Source organism: Mesoplodon densirostris, chromosome 4 (genome assembly GCF_025265405.1).
Source record: "Mesoplodon densirostris isolate mMesDen1 chromosome 4, mMesDen1 primary haplotype, whole genome shotgun sequence".
NCBI classification, from domain to species: Eukaryota; Metazoa; Chordata; class Mammalia; order Artiodactyla; family Ziphiidae; genus Mesoplodon; species Mesoplodon densirostris.
In genome coordinates, this window is record NC_082664.1 from 169,288,781 (window position 1) to 169,310,534 (window position 21,754).

General features: G+C 35.9%; 1 protein-coding gene across 1 annotated transcript in view; it reads left to right on the forward strand.

Annotated features, from left to right (window-relative positions):
* Positions 1 to 20,661, forward strand: part of MALRD1 (MAM and LDL receptor class A domain containing 1) — a 625,167-nt gene extending 604,506 nt beyond the window's left edge. Inside the window, exons 40-41 of the mRNA XM_060096153.1 lie at positions 17,620 to 17,695; positions 20,581 to 20,661. Coding sequence (XP_059952136.1) covers positions 17,620 to 17,695; positions 20,581 to 20,661 — 157 coding nt within the window. The remainder of the gene's footprint in view (positions 1 to 17,619; positions 17,696 to 20,580) is intronic.
* Positions 20,662 to 21,754: the final 1,093 nt, after the last annotated feature.

A 21,754-nucleotide genomic window follows, 5' to 3' on the forward strand; every position in this document is an offset into this window, starting at 1 on the left:
GAATTTATATTCATCTGAATTCATCTGTTTGGCCAAAGTGGAGCACATTGAGGGAGGAAAGAGAGAGGGGCTTGGTATTCATAACCCTGGCTCCTGCCTGCAGCATGGTTCCAGCTGACTGCTAGCAGTGACAGGTCCATGAGGAGCCCCTATGCATTCCACAGCTGTACCCTTCTCAGTCTGCCTCCTTCCAGCCTAGGGTGGTAACAGGCATGTCACTGGCCCAGCCTACTGCACCATTGCTACTGGTTTCTTTATATTCTGGCCAAACCTTTGCAAACTGTCACTTGATCAAACACTCCTCAAATTTCCTAGTTTGAGTATGTCAGCTATTTCCTGCTAGGGCCTTAACTGATGCAAGCCAGGGAAGTGTTTTAAGAATGTAAGAAGAATGACAAGATCATATCTATGGTTAAAAAAAGAATGCAGAGCATGAGAACAGATTAGGAAAAGATTAAGAAAGCGATCTGCAGTCTAGAGGACATAAGCCTGTTTGAGAGGTTAGATGAGAGACAGTGAGAACTTGAATGAGCAGTGGTGACCGACCTAACATAGGGCGTGAGGAAAAAGCAGGGGTCAAAGTTGATCCGAGGATGTTATATCTAGGCAACTGCACAGTTGTTAATGCCACTAACAGAGATCCAAAAATCCAGGAAGAAAAACAGGCTGAGCAACAGGGAAGAAAACTATTTTGATATTCTGTATTTTCTTATACATAAAATGAGGAAGTTGAACTAAATTTTTCCCAAATGTCTGTCATGTATATAGGCCACCTCCACAATTTAGGGCATGACTATATATTATGTTTACTATTCTTTTTATTTATTTACTTATCTTTAAATAGACTTTAGAGTTTGGTCCTTTGGGCCCTGAGTATTCCCTGGTTGTAATGTAACTGCATTAAGCCTTTCAGCTATTAGGGTGCCTTTTATCTGACTGAGTAGTATCTTACCATTATCTTTCATTACAATTCCCTGAGAGAGTTAATGCTTATTTAAAAAATTTTAAAGTATCTAACTTACGATATTAAACCAGGCACTTGGCAAATCTTTCTGTATGGTGGTCTTGACCACGCAGCTGACTGATGGTTAAAAACAGCAATATCTGAGACTCGGTTATAATTCTACCCACTGATAAAATCTCTGGGAAGCAGAGACATCAGTGTCTGTTTACTCTGCTCCTTGCCTAATACACAGTGTGCATTTCATAAGTAACATGTAGGGCAGATGAAAAATAAGAGGGCTAGGATCTGTAGATTTGCAGTAATACATCAAAGTCTTGGAATTCAGGCTCTATGGGCTGATTATGCCCAAGACATTGAATGAGTGATGCCAGATGCCATCTTTTCCAGACTCTAATGGCCAAGAAGAGCTTGTTGGTCAAAGGAAGATAGAACAAATTTTCAGAAATGCTAGGCTTCTTCCTTTGCCATAAAAATAAAACATAAAAAGAGAAAACTTTCACAAAGGCTAACCACAGAAGTTGTGTCATCTGTGAATTTTCCCAGGTCATGTTGGACAAAAAGTAAGCACTCCTACCTCTGAGCTTCCAAAGTGCTTTGTTCTCAGCCTCGTTTTTCCCTTGTCACATTGACTTTTGGTTTGATGTCTCCCATAACAGATTGTGAGCCTCTTGGTGGTAGGGTCCTTGTCCTATTTATATTGAGATTCCTTAGAAATTCATCGTAGTAAATATCTGTCAAATCAAATGTCTCAGCCTGTTTCCAGTAGGATGTTTGAGCCCAAATGAACATTTTATATTCCAAGAAATATTTTACTTGGCCTCAATGCTCCAGGATTTATTCCTACTATAATACTCACAGATGACTCTTAAAGTTAGGATATCATTGTTCGGTATTCTTGAAGAATTTCAATGTAACTTGATTGACCTTCATGCCATTCTATAGAAGCTGAAAGCAAATAAAAGAATCCCAAATGAGCCCTACATGTATGACCCTTAGCAAAATCATCATCGGGGTACATGATGGGCTACAAACTTAGCCCATAGTCAGAAGCTTACATCCTGGAATATTAATGAAGGATATTAGAGAATAGCAAAAACCTACAAGTATGAACATTCATAATCTATGGAAGAAACTGGGCATCAAAACACCTGGGCATTTCAGGGAGGCAGGAAATTCAATTTACTTTAAAAAGTGATGATATTCACTCCTCTCAGTATTGTCCTCACACTATACCATTTAATTTGGATATCTATATGTGTGACAGATTTCACCCTGAAGTTTCTGAAAACAGTGCCTGGCATCTGACAATCTAATCTAATCAATCTAACTGGTAATCTAATTACCAGTTTTATTTATAAGGATATTATTACTCTCATTCTACTTTCTTTCATGAGTACATAGATTAACTCTTAAAGTAATATTCATATTTATCAAATGAACAAAATTAGAAATTTCACATGAATTTCAAAATCATTTGCTGTTTTTACTAAATAAGTAGTAGCTCTTTAAATAACCAGTTCCCTGGTCATTTATGATATTATTTGACTATGCAAAATCAGCTTACATGCAATGTGTTAGGAATATAAGTCTGGAATAATGAAAGCTTCATTGGTGTGTACATGTGTGTGTTGTCACTGCAAACTCTCCCAAGTTGTTTCAAATCTATTGTCATTGGATACAGACTCCAAATAGTCTAAGAAATAAATTCTGTGTAAAAAATATAAAGAGCACTTTACTGTGTAATAGCCCCATATTCTAAATATTTGATCTGAAGATAGCTATTTTGCCATTTTAATACAAGTGACTCTTTGGCAGAAATAATCCCCAGGGCAGGATTCAAGGTCCTTTTCAGCGTCTTCTGTCTGTTCACTATAAATCTTACATTAGCAGGAAGACAGCATTTCAGTCCTGAAATATTTCAGTGTTGCATGTGTTTCCTCATATCCAAGCAATCAGAGTAGAAGAATGTGTTGTAGGAAATCAGAGTTGCTCCTTGAAAGAGGTAACCTGTTTAAATGAGGAAGGACAGGAAGGCAGTGAAGAAAAGTGAGGTGTGTGCTATTAGCAAATCATTTAGCTCTGCTATGGCATGTAGCAAATACATTTAGTTCCTTTTGCTGGAGAATGAGAATTCTAAATGTTGTTCTTTATTAATATTACTAGAGGGTAGGGAATTTCAGAGAGGGGAAGATGGGATCAGCTTCATAATTTTTCTTCACTAACTGCTTTGCCATCCTTCTGATAGACTCTTTTCTGCTTTCAAATTATGTTTCACACAATTTCTCCTTAAAAGCATCCTTAGGGACACTCTTACAAGTTCAACAATCTGTTTACTGTGTTGGAATTTCTAGTTCACTAATGAATCAAAGGACAGAATGACAAGAGAACTTGAAAGACCAGCTTATTTTTGTCTTTGTAAAAAGAAACACATATATCAGAAACTCTCACCGATTCATTTATGTACTTGTTGGCAAACATTTATTAAGCATCTGTTATGTGCTGGGCACTGTGCTAGTCGCTGGGAATATAGAAGTAAATGATAATTTACACTCTGGTGGAGACAGCATATAGAAAAGCAAATAATGTCAATTCTTCAACAAGCATATATGAAACACATGCAGTTGCTTCCTACAAAGGTCTGGAGAAACACAGGTAAAAGAGAGGCCAAGTCTCTTTCAAAGGTGAAAATAATATGGTGGGGAAATTGAAGAAGGATTTAGTGAGTATATGCTGCATCGCTCAAGTCTGAATTCATGGATTGAAATCCCCAAGATTAAAATGAGGAAGAGCAGACAGAACAGCTTGTGTCAAGGCACAAGCTATAATGGAGAATGGTGTGGTTGGTGTGAATAAAAACATAGGTCAGGTAAGGAAAAATGATAGGAAATTTACTGAGAAACAGCAGGGATAGACTATTTTTAAGAAATCTACATAGAATGCTAATCATGTGCTTGTGTACTTGTAATTTCTCTTTATGTTTTAAAAATAAGTTGTTCTAAAATAACTCCAAGAAAATGCAATTTTATTGCTTTTTTCAAATTTTAAGTATTATAAGCTGAACTAATTCATAGACCCAAGAGAGTTTTAAGTAAATGTATTAATAAATCCAAAATAGGGTATATTTAAAGGAATTTGTAGGTATTTGTAAGTCATAATGAAATAAGTAAGTTTTTCTAGATAGTCATATTGTGTTGTCAACTTTAGATTGTCTGAAATGATTTAGAAAGAAGCAAGTTGCTAGGTGATTGCTGAGGGAAATCACGAAGACTGATAATTAACTTCAACATTGCAATCAGTTTCAATCAAACAGATTATGTGTCTATGGGAATTCAATAAGAAAATTAGAGGGAGTTTTCATATAGAGCAATTTACATGAAAAAATATTTCATTCTGATCGAAGAAAGTTATATAGTACTTGGCCCTTTCCAACTGTGGGACTTTGAGGTATCACATTCATTCAAAGAGAAAGGAAGAGAAAATATTTTCAGAAGAGGTAGCTAGCAAAACGTTAGCCAGGCAAATGTGTATTTACTCATATTTGAACACCCAGTGTTAGTAGAAGAGAGCCAGCAAAACTATGTGTGATGAAGGACCAGCTGTGTTTTGCTTTGTTTTGTTTTCAATCCATCACATACCAATGCTTTTGTAAGAAGTATTGGAAAAATGAAATTAAAAGACACACAAAATACTAGTCTAAATTTCTTATTCTGAGCCTCAACAGACATAAATTTACTCTATCAAATAGCTACAAACATTTCTAAACACCTATCCTCAATCTTTGTATTTATCTCATCACGGAACGATAAACAGAATAAGACCATAACCATACATAAATCACACTCTGAGTAGCTCTTCAGTAGAGTACATGGCACATATTTGGGACTCAAGTAACATTTCTGAGATAAATTGGAAAATAAAGATTTTATCTCTGCCCATAGGAAGTTAACATTCAAGTGGAAGAGACATGAATGTAAATAGATAAATGCAACTAAGTTCATTTTTCTAGACGAATTCTTAAATAGCGTTGTCAACTTTAAATTGTCAAAAGATTTAGAAAGAAGCCAGTCACTAGGTGATTGCTAGGGAAAATCGCAAAGACTGATAATTAACTTCAATACTGCAATCGGTTTTTAAGCAAAGAGATTACATGTCTAAGGGAATTCAATAAGGAAATTAGAGTGAGTTTTCATATGGAGCAATTTACAGGGAAAATAGTTCATTCCAATTAACAAAAATTCCATATATCCTGATAGTAAAATGCACACTGCACCGTGGAGTACAAAGAAGAGAAACGGTTTATCTGGCTCCAGAGCTGATAAAGGCTCTGGCCAATGAGGAGGGTGCTTAAGAGCAAAAACAGGAATTATGACCTACTTAAAACCCCTAAGAAGTGCAGCAGGGATGGCAGGTAGACGTTGAGAAGAAATGCTAAAGAGAGAGGAGGCAGGAAAGATTGCGGTAGGGATCTTACCTTTCAGGCAAATGATTTACAAGGAGCCAGGGCAGGGTGGGGGCGAGGAGCTCGTGCAGGGGAAACACCTCATGATCTTTTCCAAATTGTAAAATCACCACCCCACTCCCAAGATTCTGATATACAGCAGCCTAATGAATAGAATTTGGGAAGTACAGCAAAGTGCCAGAAAAGAATTAAAAATGACATTGAATGTCACCACCCAGAGATAGAGACTGTTACCATTTTAATGTGTCTTCTTCCAAACTTTTATCAATGTGCACACATGTACATGCACCTTTCGTCTTGAAAGTCTGTGTTCTACTATGCGTCCGGTTCATGTTAGGTGGTTGTGAATGTGCTAGAAGTCGGTGGAGACTGCCCTCCCATTGGCAACATGGGGTCTGCTTAGGGTTAAGCTACAGGAACCTGGCTTAGCTTTATTCATACTAATTGCTTCCATGTTCCTGGGCATGTTCCCATGTAAGCACTCTGCCACAGCAAGATCGTATTAAACAGTGACATGTTTTGTGGTTAGTGATATTTATTTCCTGCCTCAGAAGAGTAGGAGAAAAATATGGCAGCTGCTGTATCATGTGAATGAGTTTAGCAAACTTTGGTGTTCCAGTGGTTTGGTTTTGTGACCCCGGATGATTAATCCTTTCCTTTCCCTTTTGGGGCATTTCTGGTTATATTTCCAAACCCAATTCTTTCTGAACTTTTTCACCCAAATCATTTGGTTCAGCTTCTTCCTTAAGGACTGGAAATGAAAACTTGAGCTCATGGACATACCCCTTAAATTATCCCTGCTGTTTCAAATAGACTTGCTTCTTTTCTTTCTTTCTGCCCTGTATTACAGATTGTTTGTTCTAATTCTTTTTTTTTTTTAATGTTATCATCTTGCCAAAGATAGAGACCATTATATAGGTGAATATTTTTGTTTACTACTCCTCATGATGTCTTCCCTTTTTTCTTTAGCAGTGGTCAGGTAATACAGTATTTTACAGGAATATACATTCAGGGAGAAAAGGATGATTTATAGACTCAGTTTATTCTATCTTATAATGCTTTATGATGTGCAATTTTATTCTATCTATAGATTCTTTTTTTTTAAACTGTCCTTTTTATTTTTAACTTTTAATTATAAGTGACACACAGTATTATATTAGTGTCAGGTGTAAAACACACCTGATTTCATACTTTTACACATTAAAATATGATCTCCACAATAAGTCTAGTTACCACCTGTCACCATTCAAAGTGAGTACAATAGTCTTTTTTTTTCTTTTTTAACATCTTTACTGGAGTATAATTGCTTTACAATGTTATGTTTGTTTCTGCTGTGTAACAAAGTGAATCAGCTATATGCATATGTATATCCCCATATCCCCTCCCTCTTAAGCCTCCCTCCCACCCTCCCTATCCCACCCCTCTAGGTGGTCACAAAGCACCGAGCTGATCTCTCTGTGCTATGCAGCTGCTTCCCAATAGCTATCTATTTTATATTTGGTAGTGTTTATTTATCAGTGCTACTCTCTCACTTCATCCCAGCTCACCCTTCCCCCTCCCCGTGTCCTTAAGTCCATTCTCTACGTCTGCGTCTTTATTCCTGTCCTACCTCTAGGATCACCAGAACCATTTTTTTTTTTTTTAGATTCCATATATATGTGTTAGCATATGGTATTTGTGTTTCTCTTTCTGACTTACTTCACTCTGTATGACAGACTCTAGGTCCATCCACCTCACTACAAATAACTGTTTCGTTTCTTTTTATGGCTGAGTAATATTCCATTGTATAAATGTGCCACATCTTCTTTATCCATTCATCTGTTGATGGACATTTAGGTTGCTTCCATGTCCTGGCTATTGTAAATAGTGCTTCAATGAACATTGTGATACATGTCTCTTTTTGAATTATGGGTTTCTCAGGGTATATGCTCAGTAGTGGGATTGCTGGGTCATATGGTAGTTGGATTTTTAGTTTTTTAAGGAACCTCCATACTGTTCTCCATAGTGGCTATATCAATTTTCATTCCCACCAACAGTGCAAGAGGGTTCCCTTTTCTCCACAACCTCTCCAGCATTTATTGTTTGTAGACTTTTTCATGATGGCCATTCTGGCCAGTGTGAGGTAATACCTCATTGTAGTTTTGATTTGCATTTCTCTAATGATTAGTGATGTTGAGCATCCTTTCATGTGTTTGTTGGCAATCTGTATCTTCTTTGGAGAAATGTCTATTTAGGTCTTCCACCCATTTTTGGATTGGGTTGCTTGTTTTTTTTGATACTGAGCTGCATGAGCTGCTTGTATATTTTGGAGATTAATCCTTTGTCAGTTGCAAATATTTTCTCCCATTCTGAGGGTTGTCTTTTCGTCTTGTTTATGGTTTCCTTTGCTGTGCAAAAGATTTGAAGTTTCATTAGGTCCCATTTGTTTATTTTTGTTTTTATTTCCATTTCTATAGGAGGTGGGTCAAAAAGGATCTTGTGATTTATGTCATACAGTGTTCTGCCTATGTTTTCCTCTATGAGTTTTATAGTGTCTGGCCTCACATTTAGGTCTTTAATCCATTTTGAGTTTGTTTTTGTGTATGGTGTTAGGTAGTGTTCTAATTTCATTCTTTTACATGTAGCTGTCCAGTTTTCCCAGCACCACTTATTGAAGAGGCTGTCTTTTCTCCATTGTATATTCTTGCCTCCTTTATCAAAGATAAGGTGACCATATGTCTGTGGGTTTAACTCTGGGCTTTCTATCCTGTTCCATTGATCTATACTTCTGTTTTTGTGCCAGTACCATACTGTCTTGATTACATAGCTTTGTAGTATAGTCTGAAGTCAGGGAGCCTGATTCCTCCAGCTCTGTTTTTCTTTCTCAAGATTGCTTTGGCTATTCGGGGTCTTTTGTGTTTTTATACAAATTGTAAAAGTTTTTGTTCTAGTTCTGTGAAAATTGCCATTGGTAGTTTGATAGGGATTGCATTGAATTTGTAGATTGCTTTGGGTAGTATAGTCATTTTCACAATATTGATTCTTCCAATCCAAGAACATGGTATATCCCTCCATCTGTTTGTGTCATCTTTAATTTCTTTCATCAGCGTCTTATAGTTTTCTGCATACAGGTCTTTTGTCTCCTTAGGTAGGTTTATTCCTAGGTGTTTTATTCTTTTTGTTGCAATGGCAAATGGGAGTGTTTCCTTAATTTCTCTTTCAGATTTTTCGTCATTAGTGTTTAGGAATGCAAGAGATTTCTTTGCATTAATTTTGTATCCTGCTACTTTACCAAATTCATTGATTAGCTCTAGTAGTTTTCTGGTAGCATCTTTAGGATTCTCTATGTAAAGTATCATGCCATCTGCAAACAGTGACAGTTTTACTATCTGTAGATTCTTATAACAGATTTAATGTGCCACACTGTAATTACACACTACAAATTGTAATCTTGGTGCTGGCTTTTTTATGATAAACACAACCATATTAAAATACCCCTCATTGGAATTCCCTGGCCGTCCAGTCATTAAGACTCCTTCCTCTTACTGCCAAGGGCTGGGTTCCACCCCTGGTCGGGGAAGTAAGACTGGACATGCTGCACAGTGCAGCCAAAAAGAAATGTTCCCCAAATCTAATTCTCTAACACACTGTTGGCTTCAAGTGTTCCATTTAATCCCTCCCCCTTCTTGCTACCACCCTCTCCTAGATAGTTTTACTGAGACACATTTTGGCATAGTCTCAGTCTGATATTTTGAAAGATATTTGTTGAAACAACCTCGTGAAACCCATTGCTGGTCTTCCTAAAATAATGTTGTGTGCACTTGTTACCTTGTTAGCCTAGAGTGTAGTGACAGGATGCATACCATAAGACTTCTCTCCTGAGTTGGTGAAGATGTGCTTCTAAGCAACTGTTTTTTTCCTTTTGTTTGTTTTTTGAAAGTATGACCTATGTGATTGATTCTTTTGTCCTGCTTAAATTTGGAGAATCTTAAAGTCAGATTTGTATCCTACATTAAGTAATAGACTCTCAGCATACCCATGTCATATACTGTCCCCATCTCTTTCCCTCTGGCTCAACTCTATTTTCCAGTTCTAAGAATCCCTTTCTCCACTTCCTGTTTCTCATGTCTTTTTTTTTTTAATTTATTTATTTTTGGCTGTGTTGGTTCTTCATTGCTGCATGTGGGCTTTCTCTAATTGCAGCAAGCGGGGGCTACTCTTCGGTTGCGGTACCCAGGCTTCTCATTGCAGTGGCTTCTCTTGTTGCAGAGCGTGGGCTCTAGAATGCAGGCTCAGTAGTTGTGGTGCACGGGTTTAGTTGCTCCGCAGCATGTAGGATCTTCCCAGACCAGGGCTCGAACCCATGTTCCCTGCATTGGCAGGCGGATTCTTAACCACTGCACCACCAGGGAAGTCCCTTCTCATTTGGCTTATATTCTTCTATTATGCTTATCTTTGCAAAATGCCATAAAGTTGCTCTCATTACAAAAAGGACAAAGTGGTGTCTAAATTAAAAAATGTGTGATACCTCTCCTTAAAAACAGTCTATTCAGACAGGCTAAAATTTGGATTGGAAACAGTCAGAGACCAGGTGTAAAATAAAACTTGTCTAAGGTTTTGCGAAAAGAAAGATGATGTACGTGAACCGTGTGGCACCGATGATTGCACATGACATGCAGTGCACCAATCTCCTCCTATTACTACAAGTTAAAGATGAACAAACCAAAAACAGAAAAAAAAAAGGAAAACTCATTTTTATAGGTTCTAAGATCAGGAAGCAAAAATAAGAGCATTACTCATTAATTTTTATAATGAGACAGAAAAAAAATATTAGTACCCTAAGAAACAAACATTTCTAAAAAGATCTCTTCTTGACAGACATATGTTTAATGAACATTAAAAACAGATATGAGTAAAAGTGGAGACCAGAAATATTTTATTTTTGTTAGCATTTTATAATGTATTTTCCCTTTATCTGAAAGATTAGCACACTCAGAAAGACTTCATAGAAAGTCTTAGGACTGGAAACATTTGGAAAAACCTAACTGAAGAGTTTAAAATGACATAGGTGGAAGTGAGTAGAGTAGAATTGAGATTTACTTCTCTGAGACACTTCAGATTCACCATTAATCAGGCTAAGCAAAATTTAATATAATAGGCATGACTCCCAGAATAAATGAATTCCATTTCCACCAGTGAAATGATTGTATTTCATAATTTAGATGGGTCCTTTTTAAAAAAAATATGTCACCTGTACTTTTATGGTTAGAAAACATTTTTCCCCAGCAGTAACAACTCAAATATTTATAGCCTGAAAACTCACATCAACCCCTGATATTTATACATGGATATTTCATACCTCTTATTTTTCAGAGAATATGAGATGTAAGGGACACAGACCTTTATTTTTCAAATATTGTAAAATGAGTTATTTGTACCAAATTAATTTTTCTCCAATAATATGACTTTTTCAGTTTCCATGTAATGAAAGAGATAGAAGGACCATCCCTATTCTATTATACTCTGCTCATCTTCAGGAAAGCCCCCAGGCTGCTCCTCTGGGCTGGCACTTAACCAGCTGAAAAACAAACAAAAAAAAAATGGAAAGGGAGGTCAAAAGTAGGCTCCTGGCCCACTTAAAGTCTTGGTCTAAGTGGAACAGAAATATAAATACAAATGTGACTCCATGGTAACAGTAGTAAAAATGAATGTCTTTTCTCTCTGAGTATTGATGAAGTACATTGCTGGGAGTAGGCATGGAAGAACAGAGTAGAGAGCTGGTTAGTGGCTTTTTTTCCATCATTAAGCCTTTGGACTATGTGCATTCATTAAGTTATTCTTTCTATAAACATTCAGTTGATTCCTGCCACACTAGGTACTGTATTAGGTGCTGAGATAGAGAGAAGAGTAAACCAGACAAGGTCCTTATCCTCCAGAGGACTTATAATCTAGTGGAGGGAAAACCTCATTTGCTCGATCTGTAAAAAAGGCATAAACAAGATGATTGCAAAGGTCCTTGCTAGCTCTAAATAAATAAATTTATTTTAAAAAATTAAAAGTACTACAGTGAGTATTATTACTAATTTTGCCACTTCCTTATTTTTTTTCCTTTATCCCAATGTCCTCTCATTGGTCCCAAGTTTGGGGGTCAGGAGAAACAAGTAGGAAGTTTAAAAGAAGTTATAAATGACAAAAGGAGAGAATAAGAAAAGAAGGTAAAAGAATAGCACTGGACTGTTAGTGGGCATCTACTTGTGGTAGGCATTTTATAAATGTAATTTAATCTAAGAGACAGAAATCTAGCAAGCTGCCACCCTCCAAAAGAAATTCTAGAGGCAGGAGAAAATAATGATCAACTTTGTAAGTATAGGACCTAACACAATGTTTGATAGATAATATGTGTCCTAGGAATGTCGGATAAATTTAAATAAACATGAAAGATGATAATAACATAATCAGCATTCTAACATTTCACCACCTTAAGGAGTGAGTCACCACATTATAGACATCATTTTCCTTCAGGCCTTTAACTCAGGACAGTTATTTCTTGGATCTTAGACTGTTCTTCAGCATTTAGAAACAAATATAGAAATCATTTCTTTAGTGGAAGCATGAGAGCAAATTCCTCCACACACACATGCACAGCAAATATCTTTTGGTAAATAAATTATCATGTTTATCTCTGCAAATCACCTTGATAGCTGCATTAGGATTGCCCAACTTCAGAAAGTGTTGTTCTCCATACTTTTTAGTAGACAGGTTTTTACAGTAGAGTTTTATAATGCAATCCACCTGGATGTAACAGGAATCATCATGCATGGCCATCTCAAATGGCATTCCACCTTACTTTTATAATTTGTGCTAAAGTTTTGAGCTCATCTGAACATTTTCTAAGCCTATTTTTGTGTGTGTGTGGTATACAGGCCTCTCACTGTTGTGGCCTCTCCCATTGCGGAGCACAGGCTCCAGATGCGCAGGCTCAGCAGCCATGGCTCATGGGCCTAGCCGCTCTGCGGCATGTGGGATCTTCCCAGACCGGGTCACAAACCCGTGTCCCCTGCATCGGCAGGTGGACTCTCAACCACTGCGCCACCAGGGAAGCCCTTCTAAGCCTATTTTTAAATATGAATATATTGTGACAGATTTACTCCCATGAGATGGTAGTGGGGATTACCACTAGGTGTTTGGTGGACTTGACTAAGAAGTGTGAGTAGTTTCTCAGACACACGAAATGACATCCCAGTAAATTGGAGCAAAACATGCCTGTTCTTAACAGAAAGAAAGTAAACCACTGATTGATAACCAAAAACAACAATTAATTTAGTAAATAAAATTAATAATTAATAAGACACACTCAGTAAGACAAATTATAAAAGTTGATTAAAATTATTAATTAATAAACTTACAATATGTGTGAATTGATGTTTATTTTGAAGTATAGACTTGTCAGTAAAAACAATTCAGGCATTGTCTTGTCATTCTTTACTTGTAACCCTCCTGATAGCCATTCTTCAACATGCAGGGTGACACCTATGCTCACTGTCACCTTGTTTTTCTTTCAACCTAGATAAAGGTTTATTCACTTATCCAGTCTAAAGGTTTCACATTAAGTGACAATCAGACTCTACCCAAAACTGTCCAAACATTGCCATAATAATTTGCCTCATATGCTAGCATTACAATTTAGTTTTATATTAATGAAGATTTTATAGTTCCATTAAGCTAGAGATAAATGTGTTTACCAATAAGAAACCTTAACCAGAGCAATTAGACAAGGAAAAGAAAAAAAAAGCCATCCAAATTAGAAAGGAATAAATAAATCTATTACAAATGTCATGATCATGTATATACAGAAAATCCCAAAGAATCCACCAAAAAGCTACTAGAGCTAATAAATGAATTCAGCAAAGTTGCAATATACAAAATCAACACATAAAAATCAGGTGTGCTCCTAAATACCAGCAATAAACAATCAGAAAAAAAAAATTAAGAATGCAATCACTTTTGAGAATAGCATCTAAAAGGATAAAATACCTGGGAATAAATTTAACCAGGGAGGTGAAATATTTCTACACTTAAAATTACAAAGCATTACTGAAAAAAATTAAAGAAAACCTAAATAGGTGGAAAGACATTTCGAGTTTATGGATGGGAAGACAGTATTGTCACGATGTCAATACTGCCCAAAGCAATCTACAGATTCAACATAGTGCCTATTAAAACTCCAACAGCCTTCTTTGCAGAAATGGAAAATTGATCCTCAAATTCATATGGAATTGCAAGGGCACCAAAAAGCAAAAGCAGTCTTGTTAAAGGATCAAGTTGGAGGGCTCACACTTCCTGATTTCAAAACTTACCACAAAGCCACAGCAAACAAAACAGTATGGTATTGGCATATGAATATACATAGAAACGAATGGGTTATAATTAAGAATCCAAATATAAACCCATACATCTATGACCAGTTGATTTTTGACAAGTCCATTCAATAAGGAAAGAACAATCTCTTCAACAGGTATTGCTGGGACAACTGGATTTCTACATGCAAAAGAATGAAATTGGACCCCTACCTCATACCACACACAAAAATTAACTCAAAACAGATCAAAGACTTCAATATAAGAGCTAAAACCATAAAACATTTAGAAGAAATCATAGGAGTAAATCTTCATAACCTGGGATTTGGCAATGCATTCTTATATATGACACCAAAAGTATAAGAAACAAAAGAAAATAAATAAATAAATTGGACTTCATCAAAAACTTTCATGCGTCAAAGGGTATTAAGAAAGTGAAAAGACAGCCTATAGAATGGGAATATTTGAAATCATATATATGATAAGAGTTTAATATACAAAATATATAAAAACTCCTACAACTCATCAAATCGACAGACAACCCAATTAAAAAAAATAAGCATACTTGAATAGACATTTCTTCAAAGAAGATATACAAATGGCCAATAACCATATGAAAAGATGCTCAACATCATTAGTTATTAGGGAAATGTGAATCAAATCTATAATTAGATACCACTTCACACCTTTTGGGATGGCAATAATAGTAATAATAAAATAGAAAATAACAAGTGTTGGTGAGGATGTGGAGAAATAGAAACCTGCATACATTATTTGTGGAAATGTAAAATGGTACAACTGCTATGGAAGACAGTTCGGTGCCACCTCATAATCTAAAATAGAATTACCATATGATCCAGCAATTCCATTCCTAGTTATGTACCCAAAGGAGTTGAAATGGGGCCCAGATACTTATATGCCAATGTTCAAAGCAGCATTATTCACAATAGTCAAAATGTGGAAAGATCTCAAGTGTCCATCATCAGATGAATGAATAAACAAAATGTAGCATATGCATACAGTGGAATACTATTCAGCCATAAAAATTATTGAAGTTCTTATACAGGCTACAATATGGATTAACCTTGAAAACATTATGCTAAGTGAAATAAGTCAGACAAAAGGATATTGTATTATTCCACTCATATGAAGCACCTAGACTAGGTAAATTCATAGAGACATAAAGTAAGTTAGAGGTTACCAGGGGCTGGAGGAAGAAGAGAACAGTTTTTATTGTTTAATGGCTATAGAATTTCCATTTCTACTGATGAAAACATTTTAGAAATAGGTAATGGTAATGGTGGCACAACACTGTGAATGCAGTGAATGCCACTGAATTGTACACTTTTAAAAAATGGGTAAAATGGCAAATTTTGTTATATATATTTTACCAAGTTTTTTTAAATTAATAAAATTAATTTTATTAAAAACTTTGAATTATATTCTTTAAATGGGTGAAGTGTATGGAGTGTGAAAGTCATGTTTACTGGATGCAACATAGATGAAGTTTTGTTTTATTTTTTGTTTTTCTTCATTGCCCATCTACAGTGATTTCAGATATCTATTTAAAATACTTTCATGTTTTTAATCAACACTAAAACAATTTTGTTAGTTAATAAGCCATGAAGTCAATTCCTTTAGAGGTGTTCATATGCTCACTAAATTTAAATTGGAAACTTGCATCAGAAACATTTTCTCTGTTTAGCCCCCTCACAGTGCCACCTTATACAGTGCCTGCAGATATTGGATGTAGCTGAAGCTTAATAATAATTTAAGTGAATTCATCACAAGTTAGGGGAGGAAAACTCATGTGATCCATGCAGCTTCCTCTCCTCTACTCTAAGCTTCTAAGTCAATGTCTTGCTGATTCCTAGAGGTCACTCCATTCTTTGAAACCTCAGCTCTTAAAGAGCTGTCTGCTTAATGACAGATACAGTAAGTTAAACAAGCATTTTTTCTCCTAATGCAGACTATCTTGCACCATACAGTGTTAGAAGTGGCAGAAAACTTCATAGTCAAACATTTTGTTTTCCTCATATCAGGATCCATCCTTTTAGGTAAAAGTGTGTTTTACTTAAACAAATTATGCTTGAACGTATATAATTGATGAAGGTGGAAAATTATATCATAGAACTTGAAAAGGTAAATATATGGAGTTGACATTTAAAATTTTTCTTAATGGAAGTATCTATGGGCAGTGAGTAATATTTTACCTTTTAAACAGGAAAGACATTAAGAATTAAGCCCAACAATTCAGAGATTTCCAATGTTGGGAGACATACACTTGATCTGGAAAAAATAAAAGTTTGAGATTACTAATAAACATAATTTGAAGTAAACAAATTTGCTCACCTTCCACTACTCATACTGTGACCCTTTCTTGTTCTATTACAACTCCATATCCTGACACTTATGTATCACCCTTCTTTCTTTATAGTCACCCAATCCCTAAAGGCTGGCCACTTTATTTTAATAGAAAATTATTTAAGACTTAAACTCCTTCAGAAGAAAAGTAGCTTCAATAGCTGAATTAATAGGGTTGGAAATTGATCAATTTACTTGACTTCTGCCTGCCAATATTGCTTTAGGTCATCTGGGGTCTCAGCAGTTCAAAGCCAAAAATAATCACCTCATATCAAACTCTTTTGTGTTGCATGTACCTCAATTCTATCCCACTGCCAGCCGAGCCTGTCCCTCCAGTTCCTGGTTGCCTGCCCAGTCTTTGGACCATCTGTCCTGTCTAGTCTTATGGTTTTGGTTTCCTCCTGTTCCCTGATTTCATGCCTGATTTCAGCCAAGAATAATTTTTCTGAGCTGTCGGTGTTTGTGGCTCTCCCATCTTGACCTAGTTCCTAATTTCCATTTTGTTCTAATCCTCCCTCCCTGCATGTTGTTTCTGCTGTACCAGCCTTTGCTTTCACATTTTGACATATTTCAAAACACCACTTCATGCCCACCCAGTCTGTTTTGAGAGCAGCACTGTCTAGGCTCTTGCTCTAACTATGCCAATTATTGAGTTTACTACTCTGAGAACGTAACATTGACTAGTCTTGGAGAGAGAAAAAGCAAAGAATCAAGCACCACTCATTCAATTTAATTAGACCAACTCGTAAGTTTTCAATTAGTGGTTAAGGAACTAACTTGTTGCCTCACCATTTAAGAGTTGTGACCAGCTATACCAGGGCTACTTGTCTTCTGGTAAGTCTATTGACTCTTAAGTAACTGAAGTATAAAAAGGAAATGATCATTTAGGAGCTCAGTTAATCAGAGTAAATTATGCAGATCTAGACCAGTATGTGAGATTACCAAGGACATGCCTCTTTATGATCCATGAAAGGAAATAGTAACATAAAGATCTCTTCAAAATGCTCATATTTAAATTTGCTGTTTAAAATGTTAAATAATATGACATGCACTACATACAAATCTTTATGACAGACACTGTCATGGAAAATAGTCCTCAGGATGTGGTGGGTTTGGCAACTCTTGAAGTCGATGAGACTTCTAGGTGGCCTTTCCTTATAACCAATTCAACTTTATATAACATTGTTCTTTCTAATCTTGTACACCTTGGTATTATTTGAATAATATTTAAGCAATCAATTTTAAGAACAACTTTTTTTATGTGCTTGGGGTTTTTTGGATTTAAATATTCAGAGGTAAAATTACATTTGCTTTCAAGAATGTGTTTGCCTTGGTATCCTGCAAAAAAGTCTTTACTTATGGAAATACCTTCATAAAAATAAGTACACTGGCTAGATAATATGTGTCCCAAAAATTTCTATCAGATAATAGCCTGAAAATGTCGTGTGGTGCATTTTAATATTTACTTTTCTTTTTGTGGCCCTGGGTGCTTTAAGGAAAACTAAAAGAAATGTTAACTGTGCATTTGTTAATCCAATTTATGGGAACTGGAGCAACCCAGAGAAATCAGAGGTAAGTGGTAATGAACTGTATTGTTTCAGAATGGGGGACAAGCCTGCACACGCACACACACACACACACACAGTGTTGTCTGGACATGTTCCCATATCATGGTTAAAAGATGTGTTTTAGTGGAATTATTTCTCCACTAAAGAGATGGGATGGGAAGGAGTTTCAGTCTCTAAATATGCAATGAGAATTTTCCATTTCAGGATGGTTTCAATCTGCTTGTAGAATCACTTCACTGTTAAATGGCTTTGTGGTCACTGTTCATACCCAAATAGAGCTGGCAAATCTGGAAAACATCAGTTTAACCCACAAAGTATTAGTCATCTACTCACAGTAACTCTTCATTGACTGTTCTTCGTATTTTATTCCCAAACACAAAAGGGGGAATAGCGTTCTATGCTCTCTTTCAATTCAGGTGTGGGCTGTGAGGGTCGTTACCTGATAACTTAGGAAGAGAAAGGAGAAAGTAAAGTGTGTTACATCTTTCTTGGCCTTTTTTAAGGGCTACTCCTTATCAGTGCAATATGAAGTAGGCTAGAGAGAAAATGGCAAGTATAATAAAATCTCTCTCACCCCTTTCTTAAATAGGTAACATGAGCATCCATCTGGGTATAAAACAGGATTAGCCATAACACATCACTTCTTCTGTATGAAAGCTTCCTTACATCTGATTTTAGAAATATTGTATCAAATTCATTCTTTTGTGAAAGTGAGCATGTAGAAAGCCAACTTTCATTTTCTCCTATTATTTTTTTAATGAAAATGCTCCATAAAACAGTTGTTACTGTTGCTGGAACCGAGTAGCAAAGGTTTCAGATCAGGTGGTTTCTAGTATTTTTGAGTGATGTGGTTGAAGTCTAACACAACCATTGACTTTTTTATTTCTGTTACCTGATAACTTAAAAAGAGGAAAGGAGAAATTAAGGGCATTGCATCTTCAATAATGATGTCATATACACTTTTAGTATTGTTTTGTTAGGAATGAAAGGAAGAAGTAAGATATTTCCCAGAACACAGAATTAATTTGGATGATTTGCCAAGTCAGTCAAGTCGTAGAATAAAAATGAAAATGTAGCCCTACTTAATGGATAATAAACAAATAAATAAATGAATATTTAAGAAACAAAATGTAATACATCTTCTTGACAAAGTAGGAAGGTGTAATAAAACCTATTTTCATTTTTACTAAAGAAAGAAAACTTAATCTTTAGCTTAGTTTAATTTTTAGTATCTGAAAATTACAAATGATGTAAGGAATTAAAATGTTTTAAATTTGACATTTTTATATTTATCATTCCTCTTTCATGTTTTTTTCTTTTGATTAAGAATGGCTACAGAAGAAATCCTGTCATAGCTCTAGACTTCTGTTGCTATTTTGATTTCTATTGTTTCAGAAACAAATGACTTTGTATTAATTAAACTAAGTGCACCTTCCCTGACATTGTAACAGAGAAATAGACTTCCCCGAAAATACTCTTCTGAACATTCTTAGAGAAAATTCTCATATTCTGATATAGAAATTGAGAGAATAGTATAATGAAAACCACATACCCATCAGCCAACATCAACAATTATCAACCCGTGGTCATTCTTGTTTCACCTCTACTGCCACCTACTCCCTTCATCCACCAGAATGGTGGTGATATTTTTTTACATAGACTTAATTTTCTTTAGAGCAGTTTTAGGTTCAGGGCAGAACCTACAACTTTCCATATACTCCCTGCCCCCACCCATGCATAGCCTCCCCTATTATCAACATCCACCACTAGAGGGGTAGATTTCTTACAATTGATGAACCTACACTGATATGTCATTATCACCCAGAGTCCATAGTTTACATTATGGTTCACTCTTGGTGTCAACCAGAGTGTTTTTAAGCAAATTCCAGATATCATTTAATTTTACCTGTACAGACTTCAGTTGTACCAGGATAAGAACATAAAAAATATATAACCACAGTAACATGCTTAAACATTTAATAATAATTCCCTGACACAATCAAATATTCAATCAGTGTTCAACCTACCCCAATTGTCTCATAAGTAAGTAGGGGGTTTTATACTTTGTTATTGTTGCTATATTTTTAAAATCATGATCCATATAAGGTATATGCATCCAAATTGGTAGACATGTCTCTTAAGTCTCTTTAATCACTAGGTTTCATTTTCTCTCTCTTATTTCCACCTTGCAGTTTATTTGTTGAAGAAATGAGGTTGTTTGTCCTATACAACTTTCCATGTTTTAGATTTTCTAATATATACTGCAAAATAGAATTCTCTGAGCTGAAAGCTGTTGGTTGTTGTTTTTTTAAAATTTTTTGTTTTGTTTTGTTTAACTTAACTACACTCAAAACAGCAGACTTAGAGAAACCAGCACCATAAAAGGAAGGAGTCAAGATCCTGGCCACTACATTCCCCCATCCCACCAGAGGTGAGGATGAGGCAGTGGCTCCTATGCCACTAGAAGACGCTGGGCATACATCAAGACTAGGCCTGTGTCAGTGGTTCAGGCAGTGTGGACTGGAGGTGCTGAAGTAGGAGGTGGTGATGCTCTAGTTATTACTGAAATGAAAATCCATTAAAAATTCACCTCAGGGCTTCCCTGGTGGCGCAGTGGTTGAGAGTCCACCTGCCGATACAGGGGACATAGGATCGTGTCCCAGTCCTGAAGGATCCCACATGCCGTGGAGTGGCTGAGCCCGTGGGCCATGGCCACTGAGCCTGCGCGTCCGGAGCCTGTGCTCCACAGCAGGAGAGGCCACAACAGTGAGAGGCCCGCGTACCACAAAAAAAAAAAAAAAAAAAATCACCTCAATCTGCATGATCTGGAAAGAAGTCTCTTATTTTAACGCCTAAAATCATAACTTTTTTCAATGTGTTTTTCTTTAGAGTTCTATGTACTCCTTCTCAAATCCATTATATGACACAACATCAGGAAGCCTGGAGACTGTATCTAATCATCTCAAATAGTACCATCAAAATCAAGTATGCTTGGGACTTCCCTGGTGGTCCAGTGGTTAAGACTCTGAGCTTCCATTGCAGGGGGTGCAGGTTTGATCCCTGGATGGGGAACCGAGATCCCACGTGCTGCATGGTGTGGCAAGAAAAAGAAAAACAAACCAACCAGCCAACAAACAAACAAAAAAGATCAAGTATGATCTTGTATTCCAGTCCGTGAAATCTGATAGAAACTCATGCAATAGTAAAAATAGGAGGGATTCAGAATACTACTCTAATTATTACATTTACAAATACATTTTCTTATGGAATATACTGAATGTTTTCATGGAATCTGAATCAGAACCTTATCTTCATTATATATATTAATATTTTAATAAAATGTTCCACTTAAGTTTCTTGTTTTCCTTTCATTTTATTATGGTTATTTTTTTAAAGGATGAATCAAATTGTTTCAGATCCAGAATATAAAGAAGTTTTAAAATGCTTATTTAGATGCCATTGACCTTAGAAACAAAGTTGAACTGACTTAATATACAAACTAACTAGCAGGAATGGGTGGACAAATCATAGTAATCCTAACAACATAACCATGAGTACAATTTATTTCTGCATTTTGGAAAAAATGTGATAAATTATCATCCTAAACTTCAGTTCATTCAAATAATCATTTAACATCTATCTTTACATAGATGTAAAAAATACTGCTAAAATATATGTTAAGAAGCTTTGTTGTTCTGAACGTAATAGAGAGCCCAGAAATAAACCCACACACTTATGGTCAATTAATCAACAACAAAGGAAGCAAAAATATACAATGAAGAAAAGACATTCTCTTCAGTAAGTGGTTCTGGGAAAACTGGACAGCTACATGTAAAAGAATGGAGTTAGAACATTTTCTCACACCATCGACAAAAATAAACTCAAAATGGATTAAAGAACTAAATGTAAGACCTGAAACGATAAAACTTCTAGAAGAAAATGTAGGCAGAGCACTCTACGTAAATTGTAGCAATATTTTTTGGATCTGTCTCCTAAGGCAAAAGGAACAAAAAGCAAAAGTAAACAAATCGGTCATAATTAAACTTAACAACTTTTGCACAGC